Source organism: Branchiostoma belcheri, unplaced genomic scaffold, assembly GCF_001625305.1.
Source record: "Branchiostoma belcheri isolate BF01 breed outbred unplaced genomic scaffold, Haploidv18h27 scaffold1, whole genome shotgun sequence".
NCBI classification, from domain to species: Eukaryota; Metazoa; Chordata; class Leptocardii; order Amphioxiformes; family Branchiostomatidae; genus Branchiostoma; species Branchiostoma belcheri.
Genome location: NW_017802379.1, coordinates 8,865,604 through 8,885,752, shown reverse-complemented (window position 1 = coordinate 8,885,752; position 20,149 = coordinate 8,865,604). Strand labels below are relative to the sequence as shown.

The following is a 20,149-nucleotide window of genomic DNA, read 5'->3' as shown; positions in this document are numbered from 1 at the left end:
ATTTGAAGGCAAGGAAACCACAAATTTTCTCTCCAAAAATACTAAAATCACAAAATGACATTCTTTTTCACAATTAAACGATGCACGTATCGCAAACAATGAAATTTGTTTAGGATATAGGGTGGATATGAAATTTTAATTGCTCCCAAAAGGTGAAAGGTTGAGGTGGGAAAGCAACAACAAGTGATGTCAGTGGATGAGGCCAGTTGAAGGCAGCAGAATCTGGAGCAGCTGCCTGCAGTGTCTTGTCTCAGTGGACCATCCTCCTCATCTTCTTCATCCTCTCTTCTCTCTTCTCATCTCTCCATCATCATGCCTGACCAACCAAAGGAGAACATATTTCTTTTTGTCCCCAACCTAATAGGTAAGGTTGAAAAGATTTAGAAACTGGGTCGGTCGTCATAAATTTTCCCCGCAATTTCCAATAATATTTTACTGCTTGGTCCAGATGCTCAGAGATGCAGATGCTGTATAATTTTTAAGGTAACTGATGTAGTGTATGTGACTTATGTGACTTGATCTGATTTATCAATGCCACTGAGATTATGCTTTGATTATTTTTTTCCACATTAATCTTTGAATCTCTGGATGCAAATGATGGCCCATTTAGACTTAACGTTACAGATAATATGCTAGTCATAACATTATTAATGCCTTATTGTCACATACGTATTGTCAATCAGTTGCTGAATGTTTCTGCTACCCCCCAACTTGTTGAATCTGGTTCAGAATCTCCAATTAACATGTAATTTGTAAGACAATAATTTGGAAATGGATTGAATTATACTAAATGCATGCATTAGGACATTTTATGCTAATTTTACAATGGCAGGCACATTAAAGAGGGTCTGTATGGGGGGATCCTGGCAATGCTTTACATTATATTTTGGACCAGCAATGACATGTAACAATTATCCGGGTCTCTGCAGCCATCCCACACTACAGTTCTACAATTTCTCTTTATTCCTCAGGTTATGGCCGCATCATCCTGGCATTGGTAGCCTTTTATTACATGCCATACGACCCCATTATTGGCTCCATATGCTACATCACAAGTGGCATGTTAGATGCTGTGGATGGGTATGCTGCACGCTCACTCAACCAATGTGAGTACAGTTTTCCTCAATTCTTTTATCAACAAATATCATGAAGCAATGTTCCTAAAATCTAGCTGCTTGTTCCATTTTTACTGCATGTAAACTCATTTATTCTCACTGCCTGGCATTCAACTTTGACATGTCACCCACAATGCATCATATTGCACATGCACAGTTCATACTACCCATAATGCATCATGCTTCACATGCACATTTACCCTACCCACAACGCATCACACTTCACATGCACATTTACCCTACCCACAATGCATCACACTGCACATGCAAATTTACCCTACCCACAATGCATCACACTGCACATGCACATTTACCCTACCCACAATGCATCACACTGCACATGCAAATTTACCCTACCCACAATGCAACACACTGCACATGCAGATTTACCCTACCCACAATGCATCACACTGCACATGCACATTTACCCTACCCACAATGCATCACACTGCACATGCAAATTTACCCTACCCACAATGCAACACACTGCACATGCACATTTACCCTACCCACAGTGCATCACACTGCACATGCACACTTCATACTTTGACATATTACCCAGAATACATTAAGCAAACAAAATACATCACACTGCACAATATCATGTATTGTGAGTAGGGTAAATGTGCATGTGAAGTGTGACGCATTGTGAGTAGGGTAAATGTGCATATGCAGTGTGATGCATCGTGGGTTGTGTAAATGTGCATGTGAAGTGTGCCAGGGCAAATATTACCCACAATACATCACACTGCTCATGCTCATATTACCCATAATGCATCATGCAGCGAGTCGTGTTGGAGCCATGCTGGACCAGCTGACAGACCGTGTGGGGACCTGCGGGCTGCTGATGGTGCTGTGCATGCTGTACCCGCGCTGGGCCATCCTGTTCCAGATCAGCACAGCGCTGGACATCACCAGCCACTGGATCCACTTTTATAGGTCAGATTGTCTGCTATGATTTTGGATAAAAATTTGAAATGTTCACAGTGGTTTTATCCAAAATCATGATACTAATACGACGAACAATCTGCTTTAAATTAATACTGTTTTGACCCAAAATCAAATATCTCCACACATTAGTGAATCTTCTTCTTAATTAGTGAATTTTTGAACCCACGACCAAACCTGGGCACCAGTCCACAGCACATTACGCTTTCAATTTGCCTGAAAGGTCTAGACCCCTCGGCCGGGTTAGTTCGTAGCGCCTATAAACCCCCTGTTACATACCTGATAAATATTGTATAGATCTCATAATTATAGAGTATGATATGTAGTTTTGTGTTTTAACTGAAGTTGACTATGTCTTCCTACAGTAGTACATCTCTGCTGAAGTCTGCCAGCCACAAGACTGTAGATTATGGGAGCTCTATTCTGAAGCTCTACTATACTTCACGGGTAAGTCTAAAAAAATCTGCATGGACCTTTTAACATGCTTTCTATGCGCATTGAGTAACACGGCTTTCACTTAGTAGAAATTCTTCGATCAGTGACTGTATTTTTGAAAGGTAGATTACGTACCTCCAAATTTTCGGTGTCCATCAAGGTGTACAGTCGACACCGAAAATTTGGAGGTACGTAATCTACCTTACAAAAATACAGTCACTGATCGAAGAATTTCTAATTAACTGTTAATTAACTGTAAAGTGACTGATGAACCTCTTCAATGACTTTCAGTGTTTTAATAAATTGAAATAGCCATGAAAAATTATTAATTAAAGTGAAATGGTGGCCAGTATTTTTCAAAATGCACAACAAAAAATTATACAGTTATATAACGTTACATCTTGCAACTTACTGTAGCCTGATGAATTTTTTGTCCATCATAGGAAAAAGTTCTACTGCATGATTGATTCAGTAATATAGATGCCAATGGTGTATCAAAGACGAAGGCCACCGTGTCAACTGTGACCCTCACTCAGGTGTAGGGACTGACACGGTCATCCTACTCAGAAAATCTCTATCTGTATATCTGTACATGAATCTGTATCTGATTGCAAATAATTTATTTAGATATCGAGTGATTGCCATAGATAGATAGATAGATCAAAGATGATTGATGGCACATAAAATACTACATTTAGTTTCCAGATTGACATTTTTTCTTGCTATAACACCACAGCCGTTGCTGTTCTTCATGTGTCTGGGGAATGAGACCTGCTACACCATGCTGTATCTGTGCTTCTTCACTCCGGGACCATTTGGTAAGTCATCAAAGTCAGCCTTCATTTCTGTACTTGAGGCCACACTGACGTGATTATATGGTGGTCCTTAAAGCTTGTTGTTGAATCTGAAGATTCTGGGTTCTAATCCTGGGTCCTGGTAGGCCCCATTGCAAATATTGCCAGCAGACTGCATGTAAGCTTAGTTTAATGACAGCTCTTTCCATATCATTCTGAACATGCTGATTTTTGTCCACCAAAGATGACGAATTGGGCAACACTTTGTCACGAGAGGCAAAATTCTGTCAAATTACACCTCCCCTTCCCTACAAATTTATGTACATTTGTCTGTGAATAGTTTTATCAGGTTGGTAAGTCACTGATGAGTAAAGAGACTCTTTCTACACATCCAAGTCTTTTATTACCTTCGCCAAGAAGGTTATGTTTTCAGGGGCGTTCGTGTATGTGTGTGTGTGTGTGTGTGTGTGTGTGTCTGTCAACACGATAACTTGAGAAGGCCTTGATGGATTGTCTTGATACTTGGTAGGTGGGAAGGTCTTGATGAGACCTTAAAATGATTAGATTTTGGACCCCCTAGCGGCTTGTTATGGTACTGCAGCTGAACTTCCGGTTTTGATATCTCATGATCTAGACATGCTATGGTGATGAAATTTAAATGGTAGGTAGCTCTTGTGCTGGGGAAGAAGTGATGTGAGTTTAGGCCCCCTAGCGGCTTGCTCTGGAACTGCAGCGATATATTCTTGAAAATATTCAAAAGGGGATAACTCAAGAACCGGTTGACGGATCGTCGAGATTTTTGGTATGTAGGTAGCTTACGTGATCCTTCATATAATTATGTGACAATTATGCAAATATGGATATAATTTTCATAATTTATGGGGAAATTCTATAAATCAGCTGCATTCCATGATAGGACAATTAAAGCTTGTGACATTGGTGATTGACAACGAGAGAAACACAGGAAGATATTGATTATGTTAATAATTACCTAATTTGCATAATTAATGAGAAAATTTTATAATTATGTAACGTTAATGGTAACTGCCTGGAATTTCATACTTGTGGTATTTGAAAGTTAGATTGAGGTGAACACCATTAAACATAATTTATTCAAATCAGGACCTCATTTGCATAATTTATTAGGTAATGCTAGAATGCATTGTTTGTTAATATAAGACTGTTTTTCTGGTTGAGATTATGATAAAATGATATAATTCATGAAAATTAGGTTCCTATTTCTTAAATCAGGGGGAAATAATCTAATCGATAATTTGTCAGTCATAAAGATTAACATCATTTGGCGAAGGTATGAGATCGGGGAACTCTAGTTCAGTCGATGTTTCGGTGACCGTCTGTCACCTTCCTCATCAGGGCTATTCTGACTGGTTCACATTGCACTACAGCACAGGTGTCGCTGTATAGATGCATTCCCAAATGTACAATACATTGTATTTGCATACATTGTATCTACACATATATGCGTGATAACAGGGAAATGTATCTTAACAATGCAGTCCCAAACGTACAGGAGTTGGATGCATGTGTATACAGTGGTCAGTTATTAAACAAAAGCAGTTACAGAGAACAAGTCAAAATTTGACAGAGTTGACAGACAGTCACAGAAACGTTGGCTGAATAAATTTAAAAGACTGTGATTGTAGAAAGTGGTTTGTCTATCACTACATTGACGGATTTGTTACTCCTTCTTAAAACGATTACTTTCCTCCCACAACACAACAATCAATCTGATGAATTTTAGGAATTCATTCTTCTGAAAGACTTACAATTTATTATGCATCTAGGTTTCTTCGTGTTTTATTTGTATGTCTGTAGAGTTTTTGTGTTATTTTAATGATGTACTGTACACGTGTTATATGGTTTTTTATGAATGAAAGGTTGTCTCTACTTATGTACGTTTGTTCCCCCCAGTGCTGCCATTCCTGGACATGGGACTGTTTGACCTGCTGTTCTTCGTGTCCCTGCCCATTGCCATCGCCAAGTCCTTCTGCAGCTGGCTGCAGCTGAAGGGAGCCATGTGTGCCATCGCTGATGTGGACGTGGAAGAGAGAAAACAACTCAAAAAGGAGTAGGAACCATTTAGAGAAAGATTTTGATCCCATTTTAGCTCACTGAATAGCTATTCTTCCACTGGTTGTGACAGAGAAGACAGATGCTATGTACAGTATTTACAGGTTCATTGTACCAGGGAAATTCCTCTTATTCAACAAGCACATGCAGTGGACCACACCTTAATGTCCTGTCCTAAGGACTATGACCCTTTCCAGTAGCTTGCATGTCGGGTGAACACAGCCGGGATTCAAACTCCCAACCTCTTGGTCCAGAGGCAGGGTCGAGGGTTGTGTCCTGATTATATGGATGACATTGCAGATGTGGTAGAATGCCTTTATTTCTGTCACAATAATTTTGTAAGTATTTTCTTGGCCCAATGTTTTTTTCTTGTTGCATCAGTTTTGAGGAGCCCAGAGTATGTCATCTATATAATCAAACCAGTATGGCCTTACACTTAAAAACTCCAAAAGAGACTTTTGAAAAATTTATGATAACTTCAGGCCAGGACTGGTTTCTAAATAGAATGAAAGGCCTAAATTATAACAATCATTGTGTAATCATTGTGTATCAGTGATGTAGCATACAATGTATTAAGAACGTACATATCTCTTGTAAAATGTTAAAATAAATATATAGTAACTGTTATTCTAGAGGAAAGAGGCTATTAAGAAAATGTATTTTCCAGACTCTGAATGCCTATACATCTAGTCTAATAACTTTTGGGTGCAGTTCTGTCATAAAAGCTGTATTAGGTGTATAAAACAATTAGGAAGTGGGTTATTGTATGGTATGTGTACTTTTGCCTGTGCATTTATTTCAAGGTGATACTTGTGGAGGAGCAGTTGCAAAATGAGATTTTAAGTGGGAAGATATTTAAAAAGTCCACCCATTAAGTATATGCAGTGATATATATGTGACTGTGTACATGTACGTGTGTGCTGAATCCTTGTGACCCTGTGTTTGTAAACAAATTATGTACATGATCGTTGACAAGATGAAAATTGAAATCACATACAATCAGGTTTTCTTGTATGCAATGGTATTGTTGAATAAGTGCGAGCTGATGATAACCTTACTGGGTATTATTTAAGATATCGCCCACTTGTTGGACCAATCAGAATATTTAATGGCAGATAACTACCAGTATGGTGTGTAAAAGTAAGTTTTGTTTATTCTTATGATGGTGGACAATCGTTTTAGTACTTGTGATTAAAAGATCCATGGAAATCTTCTATGTATCCAGTTTCTTCTTATATTTATGCTCTGAAACATTATTTTACACATGTTCATTTTCTTTAAGTAAATCTGGTAGGCCTATCCTTTTAAGATGGAGAAGTAGCTATGTATATAAATGTGACAAAATACTATACATGATGGAGAAATCTATTTACCAGAATATGATACTGTACATGTGGCACTGTACAAAAATATCTAAATCTACGTATCAGGAGGAAGATATCATACTCAATATACTTTTAATTTCAACCCCATAGGATTTAACGAAAATTAAAGTAAAAGGCCAACGGATAGCCGTCAACAAATAAATATAAAATCAGCATGTCACAAAAAGCTACATGTTTAACAACAGTGAATAGGAAGGTTCTTAGCTCACAACCATTTATTTTTATGAGCCAGACGTTTCAATGACCGTCTGTCATCTTCATCAGGGCAATTCTGACTGGTTTACTGTGCACTGACACTAGATGTTACTTGGTGCATAGTGCACTAAAGGTGTTACTTGGTTCACAGTGCACTTTAGCTCGTCAAACCAGTCAGAATTGCCCTGATGATGATGACGGACGGTTGAAGATGGAAACGTTGGCTCATAAAAAAAGGGTGTGTGTGATCAAAGAACCTTGCTATTCATTCGTTTACCAACCTGATGAAATTATTTACCGATATAACCACTGTGACAGTGCTAATAAAAGGTATATTCAACTATCAACCACCACATCTTCATGTATTGCACAAGTCCTCGTCATTATTCTGTATGTCAAGCTGTACTGAGTTCTTGGGTCTCCAACCCGTGTTTCTGTCTGTTGAAATGCTTAACATATCTAAGTAGTTGAACCATGGCAGCCGGTGTGATACCAGGTATTCTGCTAGCAGCTCCAATCTGAAAAATTGCATATTTATGTAGGTTATTACAAGAAAATGGTTTATTGGTTGCCTACTTCACTGTCCTTACATCATATGTATATTTCAGAAAACTTATATCTGAGGTTTTGAAAATTTCTTTTTAAATTTCACTATTTCATTATAATTGTGAATCTTTAGTGGCATATTGCAGGAATTGAAGAAATGAGATACCCTTTCTGGGACCTTTGACCTAACTTCCTTTCAGTGTCCCCAACATGCCTGGCATGTACACATGCAGAAATAACTATAATAGAAACACAAGCAAGCTCACAAACAAGACACACGGAAAATTAAACCTCTGTACACAGAGTTTAAAAAAAAACAGTTCTAGATATGAGATAAAGATGATTTAAGTATAATACGAGAACTATCATGAAAGTTCATCTGCGTTGGTAGTTACATGTTTAAAGTTAAACTTTAACACAAAAAATTCTCTCACCTATAGCTTAAGAGCTTTCGACCAGTCACTCTGGTCTTCCTCAGCACACTGACTCAGTGAAGCTTGTCACGTGGCTTATTTGAAGTGTGACGTCAACACTGGGTCAAAGGTATCTGGTAGACGATGTCGGCCCCCGTCACGTGACAAGCTTCACTGGGTCAGTCTACTGAGAAAGACCAGAGTGACTGGTCGAAAGCTCTAGGTGAGAGAATTTTTTGTGTTGGACCAAAAGTTTTAACTTTAAACATATAATATGAGAAGTATTACGTACTGTCTGTGGTCTTGTCAGGGCCAGTTTCTCCAGGACCTCAGTTGACACCCGTAACCGGGTGTAGTCCAGGTTGTCAGGCAGGGCCATGGCCTCGTCCCTCCTCACCTCCAGTATCTCCTCAAACTGTTTCTTCAGCATCACTGAGTACGTCGCTGGAACAAGTAGATGTACCACTTATTAGTCATAATTATCTGTTGTCAATGAGATTTACCACACTTGTGGAAGGGTTGACATCCGTGATCACTCATTGATCAGTTTTCTAGTCAGCATCAGTCTTTCTTTCATTTAACAGAATTTTGCCTCTCCTGCGGTCACACCAATTTAATTTGGTTCTTGGATTTTTTCAGAGAAAATACAAAGTGACAAGGCAAAAAAAACAAAATTAAAATAAAAACAGGTCTAGGCATCCTATTATTATGGCCCCAAATGCTACCATAGGAGCCATGAAGTCAACACAAAAGGCTGGGTTTCCTTTTCTTCCTAGATGTTACAATTTTTCCATCTATCAATGCAGTGGTTTGATTTTATGTTCAAAATTCATTGTTTAAATATTAACTTAATATTTAAACAATGAATTTTGAACATAAAATCAAACCACTGCATTGATAGATGGAAAAATTGTAACATCTAGGAAGAAAAGGAATTTCTGTAACTGTTGGGGGCAAAATATGAGCATATTGAGATTTAGAACAAGAATTTTCTTTTCAAAATCAGAAAAAAATGAAGAGGCAAATCTGAGAACCAACAAATTAAATTGGTGTGGCCTTATCTGTTGAGATGTACCACACTTGTATAAGGGTCGACATCCATGATCTCTGATCAGCGTTCCAGCCAGTATCAGTCTTTCTTTCATTTGACAGAATTTGCCTCTCATTTCAGACAAAATTTTGCCCAATTTGTCATCTTTGACGGACAAAAATTGGTGTGTAAGGGCATGAAAAGAGATATCATTAAACTATTAGTCTATGAGCACAGTTTTGGACATACTGTACCTTCTATCTTGAGTCTATTGCACAGTTGTTTGTCTGGTACAAGGTGTCTCAACTCTGGAACAACATCTCCCAGTCTGGATATTGTTATATCTGGATACTTCAGCAGATCAAAGGCACTGGAAGACAAAATGAGAAAAAACATACTCATTGTAATTATGTTTAACAAAGGAAAACATATTGTTTTTGCTCAGTTTGTTCCCCTTCTTCTTCTTTAAACAAATAAGGTCAATGACCTGAACCAGATGTCTATCACCATGGTAACTAGTGTTGGGGTACATCATGTTGCAATTTTATGGCAGGAGGGATTTAGCCTCCTGTCTGACCATATACACATGTATATGAATGTGTTTGAGTAAGAATTAACAGAGCTGACCATATGCGTTCAAGGTAAACATTATGCATTTTCTTTCCAAATGTTACCTCTGTATAATGGATATGTAAACAGTTATCCATGGCTAAAGGACAGACTTAGTTATTTTGTTAAAATTGTCTCACCTTTGAGTCCCTGATTTTGCTTCACTCATTAGGTCATACTTCAGTTGTCTCTTCCACTTGGCTGGTGATAGACTGAAGGATCTGTAGAGATTTAAAATGAATGTCACAGTGTTATCTATAAACCTTTAAAGTTTCTTCTTTCTCTGTGTCTCTCATAAATGATATGAAAGGGGATCGATTTCTATAGGACTGGTGTAAAAATATACTTCTTCAAAAGTTTTCAGTAATTCCAGTCTTTGACACTGACTGACCATTCCATTGTCAAAATGTAGCAATGCAAAAGAAATAAAAAATAAAAATGCAAATATTTGACAAACTTGCAGGCACTCTTATTGGTCAAACTGCTACTTGCCACGCTATCAATGGTTGAATAGCTAATGGACTGTTCCATAAGTCACGCCCCCTTAGCAACGCCCTAGCAACTCGAACACCTCCGTCAAAATCAGTGCGGGAAGGGCCGTACCGACTGCCGCCGCCAGAATGTCGGATTTGCAGCCCAACTTTACGATCGATTTTTCGGCAGCGAAAAACTCTCCCAGGAGACGAAAAAATTGGTTAAGCTTTATTTTGTTGAACGGTACATCCGCAGAGTAGAATTATTTTAGGAGGGGACAGAGGTAGTTTCAGTGAGAGCAAAATGTTTTCGCTCAATACAGATGTGGGATTGGCCGCATAACATCACACGGTAGGTGGACAAGAGTGCCCGGTTGCTGACTAACAGCCGATACATGTGTCAAACAGAGTACGTTAATCTGTAACAGGTTTTCCATGGCATTTGCTGCATGCATCACAGCGGCATACGAGCTCGGGAAAAAAACGAAATGGGAAATAAAAACTCACGGGGACTCACGAGGGAGGGCGCAACTTATAAAGGGATTTGTGGTACAAGTAGAAAAATAAGCATGCAAACACGGACATAAACAATATTGATAGCTTATGAACAAATGGAAGAATAACAGAACGTCTTTAATCAACTTTAAAGTGCATGCAATGTCACAAATTCAGTTTCACATGTAAGTTTTTATCAAGCAGACATCAACTCAGTTTTCTGATTTTAGATTTCCCGCGCTGAGTTTGACGGAGGTGTTCGAAATAGAACAGGGATTCGAAATAGGATTTGATGCGTTCGATCTGGAATGGTCCATTGTGAAGGACAGTTAGGGTTTTTTGCAGGCACAGTACATTCTGCTGACGTGCTATCTCAGTAAAGCCACAAGACTTACTTTAAGAGTTGCAAGCTGTTGTCTAGTGATTGCTTGATGTGGATGAATCTGTGATATCTGTAGTGACTGACACATCCTGCCTGGTGTCCTCTCTCTGTCAGTCTCTCGTCAGCGTTGTCTGGTCTCAGGGACAGTCTGAACTCAGCTCTACTGGTGAACATGCGGTAGGGCTCGTTGGTACCCTGTACAAAATGTACAAATCATGTTATTAGGCCACACCAATTTAATTTCTTGTTTCTTGGATTTGCCCTGTCCATTTTTTTCTGATGTTGCAAAATTTTTTTTTTTGGTTCTGAATCAACTGCAAAATGCTCAATGAAAGACATATTTTGGCCCCAACGGTTGAAGAAAGTCCTTTTCTTCCTAGTTGTTACAGTTTTTCAATGTAACAATGCCATTTTGCTTCATTAAAAGTTCAAAATCTATTTAATTATAAACCAGCCTGGTATGTTCACTTCATGGCTCATATTGTAACATTTCCGGATCCTTGGCCTGTTTTTTTTTTATTTCGCCCTGTCGCTTGATATGTTTTCTGAAAAAATCTGAGAAGCAACAAATTAAATTGAAGTGGCCTTAACTCTTTGTACAGAAGTATTGTTTTTGGGTGGGTTTGTCTTTGCAATTGTGTGTATGCTTGTCCAACAGAGATGGTTGCAGGGCAAGTGGGTAGATTTTGCTAAATTGATTGACAGGGAGGTCAAGCCTGAAGATAACCCAGAACATGCCTGGTGGAAGTACATGTAATTGGGTGGTATGTGGAGGAATTCAGGAAGTGCTTGCACATATCTAACACAACAAATATGTATTTCCATCTCATGGAGTCACATGTGTTATCTGCGTGACGTCACGGAAGCGGTGGATTGCTCATTCCTTGACAAAGACTGGAGTTGTACAGTCGAAAATTTGGGTGAGTCCAATTTTTTTGTGTTGGAAATCACAGTTAAATCTTGCTCATAAGTACTACAGAATTGTTTCAACTGGGGACTGAAAACACTGTGAAAACCCTCATTCTCCTTCATTCATGAAATAGAACAGAAGTTCCCACAAAAAATAATAAAATTCCAGTATTACTGGTATAGCATACCTGTGTGGTGAGGTCGTCTATGAGAACTCCTATGTACCCTTCTGTACGGCTGACAGTGAAGGCTGGTCTGTTCTGTACCTTCAACACTGCATTGATACCTGCTATCAGACCCTGTAAAATACACACAAACAATTGGTGTGATAGAAAATCTTTAATTTGCTGTCAGGGCTCCCCAAAAGCTTGTGGCCATACACTCCTATTTATGGCTTCACGGTGAAGACATATTGTGTTCTCTGGTGTTTCTCCTCCTCCTCCTCCTGCCATTCGGTAAAATTGATTCAACTCTGTCATTTTTTACCTAAATGACCTGAAATTTGACATGGACGTAGAATGGACAAATATCCCGAGGTATTTTTTTTTCATTTTTTTTAATACAGGCTATTGAAATTGTTTTATTTCATTTTTTTGGTGACCGTCATTTTTCAACAAAATCTGTACATTTTGGGTCCTGGGAACCTGGTATTACACCCAAACAATCTGAAATTTAATATGAGTGTGCTTTATATAGCTATCAACAACAAGTCATTCATAACTTTCCGCATGCACCTCTTTAAAATTGTATAATTTGGGACTTTTGGACCATTTTCAGGCCAATAAACTGTATAGTGTGGGTGCATGATGTAATAAGATTGGAATTTCAAGGTCACAAAACCCAAAATACTTCTCAAAAGTCTGAAATCTCAAGATTACTTGTAATTTAGACAATGCTCATCATCAAATATGTGTGAAATAATTAAGTAAAAGGGTACCATACCTGTGCTGCTGCTTCTTCGTACCCCGTGGTGCCGTTAATCTGCCCAGCAAAGAACAGGTTCTGTATCCTGTGGGTCTCTAACGATGCCTTCAGCTGTCGGGGGTCCATGTAATCATACTCTACTCCATAACCTAACAAAGGGAGTTTGATATTATATAATCATAAGAAATCTATAATAAACTTTTTGTCTCAAAACCCTGTGTATAGGGGTATTGTTTTGGGTGTGTGTGTTTGTGTGTGTGTGTGTGTTTGTGTTTGCTTGTACAGTTGGGAGGTAGCATGGTGGGTGGGGGAAATTCTATAACCACAGACCACAAAAGGTCAGACACAGGAAGTAAGGTCCCAGAAGCTGGCTGGGAGCCAGCAGAAAGTTGGTACGAATCTGTTGTCTAGGTGGCAGTGGGAAATGCATATATTAGATGTAAACAGAGAAATTCACAATATAAAATGAATGAAACAAGATATTCATAGAAACGGTAGCTTTGAAATGCCTGAGTCCTTGTTCTGCTTAGAAACAGTGATCAAAGGGTTTTTGTACATTGTGATTAAGACTGAAATATTACCCTTACCTGGCCTGATGACCTCTGCCCTCTCCAACCCTTTGATCTGTCTGACCATGTCCACCTGGACCTCCTCTGGCAGGGTGCAGGAGATACCATTGGGATAAACCACAGGGGTGTCCAAGCCTGTAAGAAGGGGAGGGAATTACATGTAAAAGGTATGTTGACCAAGAGTGGAAAGAAACTAAATTAAATAGATTCTCTTTCTCATAAACCTTATTTTTTAGCACAATATTATATTCTTAATAAAAATATGATTTGAATTTTACACAAACATTCTCTTATTACAGGAAAAGTAACAAGCATTCATCTATTAACAATGTAGCCAAACTACATACATGTACATGTATGTACAATAAAAAAGACAATAATTTCTATGATAAGTTTATTTCTTCACGTGAACTGGAAGCACCATCTAGCAATTCATGAAAGAACTGCAATAGGTAATGCTGATGTTTATGACAGCAAGCCTTAAATTTCAGAACTTTCAATCTTTAAGCACAGATTTATATACCTTCAGGTTCCAGCCATACTTGGTGGGGCCTTTTGGGGAATCTCAACACCTTGGATTCTATGGAGGGACAATATCTGCAATTGGAACAGACAAAAGCTGTTCAACACAGAAAACAAAACCTGTATAGTATTACACAGATGTATATTTCACAAAAAGTCCTATCATACATGTATATCCCTGATGCTACACACCTTGGTCCAGTAGTCTCCTCCTGTACATGTCTATCCAGGTGAAGATTATCCAGGATTATCTTGTCCACAGTAGAGTTGGTATGTGTTAGATGGCACATTACCTGATCTTCTGGCTGGAAAACACAATTAACCAACTGAATTGCTAAATTGTAATCAATTCGCATCAGCATCTTCGGATTGAAACATACATTTTCATTAGGCCACACCAATTTAATTTGTTGGTTCTCGGATTCGCCTCTTCGTTTTTTTCTGATTTGCAAAAAAAAAAATTTTGATTCTGGTCCTGAATCAACTGAAAAATGCTCATATTTTGCCCCCCAACAGTTGAGGAAAGTCCTTAGTTCCTAGTTGTTACAGTTTTCCCATCTATCATTGCAGTGGTTTGATTAAAAGTTCAAAATTCAATGTTTAAATTTTAACCCAGCCTTTTGTGACTTCATGGCTCATTTTGTAGCATTTTAGCCTATAATAGGATGCCTAGACCTGTTTTTATTTTTATTTTTTTTTCGCCCTGTCGCTTCATATTTTTTCTGAAAAGATCCGAGAACCAACAAATTAAATTGGTATGGCCTTATGATAGTCTATGTTGACTTTCAGAAACCACTGTATTCAAAAAGTCTCTATTTGTTTATGAAGACTTCAGGGCATACTGGTGGTGTCAGCGGCTTGTTTCCCATATACTGGTAGCTATATAGCTGGTAAACTGCAGTCAAGTTAACAACCCTATCCACAATACATGTATATATGAAACATGTCTAATGTGTGGTTTGTACCTTGATCCAGACAGCATCATTGAGGAATGAGAATGGCTGTGGAGGATCATCCCCAGGCTGTGGGGACAGGTCTGTGTAGTCTATGGTACGTCCATCGATCCTGGGTGGTGTACCTGTAAAGCATGGATACTGATAATCCCATGAGAACATGGTAAGCAAAATATAAACATGAAAATGTATATATTTGAATGCCACTCTCTCATTGGTCAAACCACTAATTGCCAAGCTATCATTGGTTGAGCTGCTGATTGTGATGGAAGTTTGGTATAGTCTAAGCCTAACTCCCACCTGTCTTGAGCCTGCCCACAGTGAACCCAGCATCCTCCAGTGACCTGGCCAGTCCGATGGCCGGAGCGTCCCCCACCCTGCCCGCCGGCCTGGTCTCCAGACCGATGTTGATCTGACCCCTCAGGAACGTGCCTGTTGTCAGGACAACAGTGTTGCCATGGATACACTGTCCATCATCTGTGGAGAGAACAAATCCCATTAATGATTTGACAAGGTGCACATACATGTAGTTCATCCATATAGAGAATGTCATTCAGCACCAAGGAGAGATATTGGTATTAATAAAACTACGTTTTCAGCACTAAGGACAGAGAAAGGCCTGTTATTAAAGTAGGGTGTATCCATAATGGGACTGTAATAAATCTGCATTTATAAGCTTTCAAACTATTACAAAAACTGAAAACACAAACTGCACTATTGGGGCAAAATCACTGTCAGTACCCAGGGCTCAAAATACTGTGTGCATGTGCACCTTAGCGCACCCAAATTTGGAGCTGTGCACCCAATTTTTTTCTATGGGTACACCAGTGCATCAAAATATTTTCATACATTTACATAATATGTTAAATGTATAGTATAAGTGTCAGAAAAATAATAAAATCATTGTAGAAGTACTTTTCGTAGAAATCAAACATTTCCTAACATTCTACTTATTTCATCTCATATGGTGCACCCCAATTTTTTTTGTGCACTCAATTTTTTAGGTTGGGTGCACCAGCGCACCTATTCCCCAAAATTAATTTCGAGCCCTGGTACCATAATAAATATCATAATCAAGTTGTCTTAGATTGTCTTCAAATGAGCAAAGTGAGTTATTTAAGTCATCTAATAACTACAAGCCTTACCCAGCTTGACCCCCTGCACCACTTGTTTGCAGACATCAGAGTCAGACTGACTGTTGTTTGTCAGGATCAAGTCTTCCACAGGTCTGGCCAGGAAGGTGAGGTTAGGAGTGTTGTTAAACAGCTCCTCCTGCAGGTGTGCCTTATACAGAGAACGGTCAATCTGTGCTCTAGGACCCTGTAATAAAGAAGTAGGTTGGGGATTAGCAAACAAACTGTTCAACATACTGTAAGGCAACATAAATTTAATTTGTTGGTTCTCGGATTCGCCTCTTCATTTTTTTTCTGGTTTGCAAAAAAAAGGGTTCTGGTTCAGAATCAAGTGAAAAATGCTCATATTTTGCCCCCAACAGTTGAGAAAAAGGCCTTTTCTTCCTAGTTGTTGGACTTTTTCCATCTATGGAATGCAGTGGTTTGATTAAAAGTTCAAAATTCATTGTTTAAATTTTAACCCAGCTTTTTGTGTTGACTTAATGGCTCTTATCTAAGCATTTGGGGCTATAAGTATAATAGGATGCCTAGACTTTTTTTTTGCCCTGTCACTTCATATTTTTTCTGAAAAGATCTCAGAACCAACAAATTAAATTGGTGTGTGGCCTAAATACAAAAACTTTTGCACTTTTCAAAAAAATTCCTGCAGTGACTTCTCCACTGCAAATTCATGACAGTTACAAATCGTATTACTACTAGTACATATTCACTACATGATACACAAACTCACAGACAATACTACAAGTACAAGTACTATAGAAGGTGTTTATAGCTTACCCATACTGCAGGGCCTTTTCTCGTGTTCAGAACTTTGTACTGAATCCCTGACTTGTCTGTAAACACAAAAAGGCAGTTAAAGCACAGAAAGGTAGCAAAGTTAAAGCATTTTCGTGGTTTGAATGTGTGCAGTGTGATGCATATTGTAGGTAATATGTCATTCAACTAAAAAATTGAAGGCCCCTGTGTCATAAACAAAATATAACTGGTCATGGTATCAAGCATGATCTAGACCAGAACTGTTTACATACAAGTTACCAGTAGGGGGCCTTAATCTTTAGCCTTGTGCATGTACAGTTCAAATTGTTAACTGGCTTATCACACATAAGACTAGTGATGCATACCTAAACCCAATTTTAGGTTCAGGTCCAGTTTAGGTCCGGACTTGTAAGTCCGGACCTAAACCCATGGCATATACAAATTTAAATTGCATGTTGGCAACCTTGCAATGTTGTCTGGGTGAAACTTTGGCCACATAACATGGAGGCTGGTACTTGACGATGCCCGATGGCAATGTTTTCTTCATTTTGCAGCAAAGATTTTGCAATCTATGGAAGGTTTTAGGTGGTTTGGATTTAAGAAAAGGGGTATGTGGAATGGTCTTTTATGGTAATAAGTCTAGACTCGGTTCTTGACTTTTATGGTTTTTTTTTACTTGATCCTAAACATTCTTACAAGTCCGGATCCAAGTCCAAATGCATCACTACATAAGACAAATCCTTAGTTAATACATAAAGGTCTAAGATCTATATTATGCATTGATGATTACCACTCACCACAAATCCTGGCACAGACTCCATCCAGTGCATCTATCTCCTTCATTAGGTGACCCTTCCCAACTCCTCCAAATGATGGGTTACATGACATCTCACCTGAGGTGAAGGGCAGACACTGAGGTTTAAACTCACTAGAAAACAGGGCCTATTAAGTCAGACAACAATTGTATACACATCTGCAATACCAGAGTACCATGTACATTTTGTACTCTTAAAATAAATGCATGCAGATTGGTTGGTTTGAAGGTGATGAATTTTACCAATGAGCACTCTTCTACTACTACAAGTTCTAGCTGGCCCTTAGTCATGCCCCTAGAAGCTTGGTGGCCCACACCTCTATTAAAGTAGGAGAATTGGGAACATCTTAATCGTGTGCATAATTTATGCATGGACATAGACCAATTATTGTCAGACTGAGAACTGTCTGTTATTGTGGTGTTGGAGACTGTGATAATGATTTCTATGGTGACAGAGAATCCTGAGCTCCTATTGGACTGATTTTCATAGTGATAAAGAACCCTGCGCTCCTATTGGTAGTTCTGGGATTGGGAATGGTTCTCTTGAGTTAGAGGTGTATGGCTCTTGGGGAGGAGGCCCAATCAGCCCCTGACAGTGAGAGATTGTGTAAAGCTACGGTCACAACCGTACATGCTTCTGCGTGCTGTCTTCGTGCAAAAACGTGGGAAAACGTAGGGCATCCGTGCACGGTGAGTACCGCCTCCGTATGGCATGCAGACACGCCGTAGAACTTTAAGTGCATGTAAAACTTTTTCTACGTGCGGTCTGCGGATTCACCACCCGTGCGTGCGAGTGCGAGCGAAGCGCGTGCCCCGTACGTGCCGTGCGGAAGAAGCACGTGTGAGTACGGCCTCCTTACGGTAAAGTTGCAATCGCACAGAGATCGTGCATTGTAAGCACGTACAACTCACTTACCACTTGCGCAACGTGCGATGCACGCAACCGCTCACGGCCAGACTTGGCGTGCAGACCACACTCTTACACTTTGCGCAACCGTGCGAGTGACTTGCGTCGACGCCACTCCTTCTCCACGTTTTCAGAAAAAACGTAGCCTCCAAAAAAACGTACGGACAAAAAGCACGTACGGCGGGTTGTGACCGGGGATTAACACAGTTACTAACCTATTGTGTCCAGTTTGTGTGTGACCATTTGTACTAACCTATCGTGTCCAGTTTGTGAGTGACCAGGAGGGTGTTGGCTCCCATCCTACCATTAACACTAACCTATAGTGTCCAGTTTGTGAGTGACCAGGAGAGTGTTGGCTCCCATCCTACCATTAACACTAACCTATGGTGTCCAGTTTGTGAGTGACCAGGAGAGTGTTGGCTCCCATCCTACCATTAACACTAACCTATAGTGTCCAGTTTGTGAGTGACCAGGAGAGTGTTGGCTCCCATCCTGGCAGCCGCTGCTGCCGCTTCTGTCCCAGCATGCCCTCCTCCAACAACGATGACATCATACCTTCTACCACTGTGACAGTTTCTCCTGTTGTCTCTATTGCAATGATGATGAGACAGGACCCGGGTAGTTGTAGATGGGGGATGCCTTGAAACAGCTCTCACAAACCTCACACATCTTGTTTGTAACATGGTTTGGAGTTGTGTAGGTTTCTAACCTGAAAAAGAGTGATAACAATGAATTTAATATTTTATTGTCTTTGGGATGAGGAGGCCTCGCCTGTAATAATTCCGGTCACGACTTAACTCAAGTGCTGTAATTCAGTCTCCAGTGTACAACATACTTTTTTGAACCAGGTTGCCCCAAAAATTAGGTTGCCCATCAGAATTTTAGGTTGCCCCACCTATAAGTTACTACTTTCCTCAAATTAAGTAATGTTACATACATAAACCTTTGACAATATTTCTAACAGCCTTTAGTTAACTGATACTATAGTAATAGCCATTAATACCTAAAATTATAATTAAAAGAATCTGCCGGATACAGTGGTGCAAGTCAAGTGGGCATGATTTTGGGGAGGGGGGCATTCTTAAAATTCAGGTAGCACACTGGGCTACCTAGGTTCAAAAATAGGTTGTCCCAAATAAAATTTGGTTGCCCGGGGCAACTGGGCAACCTGGTATTTTGCACGCTGGCTCTCCCAATTTGTTGACGTCCTTTCTGTTTTGGAATCAGTTTCAACTAGGGTGTATCAAATCAGTTTGACTTCACGTGAAAAATTAGCCTAAAAGCTATTGACAGGATGACCCTGTCAATGACAAAAAAAATTGCACTATTGACAGGACCATTAGAATAGGGCGCAAATTTGCACTGTCTATCTATAGTGCAAAAATATCTAGTTGCAAAAAGATATGCCAGTTAGGCAGTGTTTATCGAGTGGCATATGCAGTACAAAATGTTACTTTTGTTTTCCTGAAATTTGCCGGCAAACGCACGAAGGCTACCATGATGTCTTACTGCATAAAAGCCGTCGATATTTCATACGTGTGGGGCGTATCTTGTCTAGGAACTCATGTATCTCTTTGTCTCATGCATATCAACATATCAGACCATATACGTCGAGGCAAACTCCACAAACCAGAAAAATACCTACACCGGCCGGAATTTTCACATGGGCGCCGCCATTGTTGTGCCGCAAAGAATAAAGGGAAATATGACGTTGTGCGGCAGATGTCGTAAACATCACGATTTCGTTAGCG

General features: G+C 39.4%; 2 protein-coding genes across 3 annotated transcripts; one reads left to right on the top strand and one right to left on the bottom strand.

Annotated features, from left to right (window-relative positions):
* Positions 1-139: 139 nt before the first annotated feature.
* Positions 140-6,188, top strand: LOC109467059 (CDP-diacylglycerol--inositol 3-phosphatidyltransferase-like). The gene is made up of 6 exons (XM_019764964.1): positions 140-364; positions 972-1,106; positions 1,901-2,054; positions 2,429-2,510; positions 3,235-3,316; positions 5,225-6,188. Exons 1-6 carry the CDS (start codon positions 313-315, stop codon positions 5,383-5,385), a joined length of 666 nt encoding a protein of 221 aa, XP_019620523.1. The 5' UTR covers positions 140-312; the 3' UTR covers positions 5,386-6,188.
* LOC109467044 (protein MTO1 homolog, mitochondrial-like) lies at positions 5,804-20,081 on the bottom strand. Of its 2 annotated transcripts, none has more exons than XM_019764945.1 (17): positions 20,029-20,081; positions 18,844-19,107; positions 17,475-17,570; positions 16,699-16,754; positions 15,934-16,108; positions 15,089-15,265; positions 14,801-14,913; positions 14,028-14,140; positions 13,837-13,910; positions 13,332-13,448; positions 12,763-12,893; positions 12,009-12,119; positions 10,925-11,106; positions 9,702-9,782; positions 9,207-9,322; positions 8,215-8,366; positions 5,804-7,481 (listed from the first exon to the last, which is right to left on the bottom strand). In XM_019764945.1, the coding sequence occupies exons 2-17, from the start codon at positions 19,079-19,081 to the stop codon at positions 7,359-7,361; spliced, it is 2,055 nt and encodes a 684-aa protein (XP_019620504.1). In that variant the 5' UTR covers positions 19,082-19,107; positions 20,029-20,081; the 3' UTR covers positions 5,804-7,358. The 2 variants fall into 2 exon arrangements, with proteins under 2 accessions (XP_019620504.1, XP_019620512.1); XM_019764953.1 differs by having other exon boundaries at positions 20,044-20,080.
* Between the last annotated feature and the right edge of the window lie 68 nt (positions 20,082-20,149).

Coding starts and splice junctions, on each gene's coding strand:
- LOC109467059 (XM_019764964.1), top strand. CDS start 313: ATGCCTGACCAACCAAAGGAGAACATATTTCTTTTTGTCCCCAACCTA. Junction 365..971: donor TTTTGTCCCCAACCTAATAG/GTAAGGTTGAAA, acceptor TTTATTCCTCAG/GTTATGGCCGCATCATCCTG. Junction 1,107..1,900: donor TGCACGCTCACTCAACCAAT/GTGAGTACAGTT, acceptor TGCATCATGCAG/CGAGTCGTGTTGGAGCCATG.
- LOC109467044 (XM_019764945.1), bottom strand. CDS start 19,081: ATGTTACAAACAAGATGTGTGAGGTTTGTGAGAGCTGTTTCAAGGCAT. Junction 16,755..17,474: donor AGTCTGTGCCAGGATTTGTG/GTGAGTGGTAAT, acceptor TTGTGTTTACAG/ACAAGTCAGGGATTCAGTAC. Junction 13,449..13,836: donor AGTATGGCTGGAACCTGAAG/GTATATAAATCT, acceptor CCCTTCTTACAG/GCTTGGACACCCCTGTGGTT.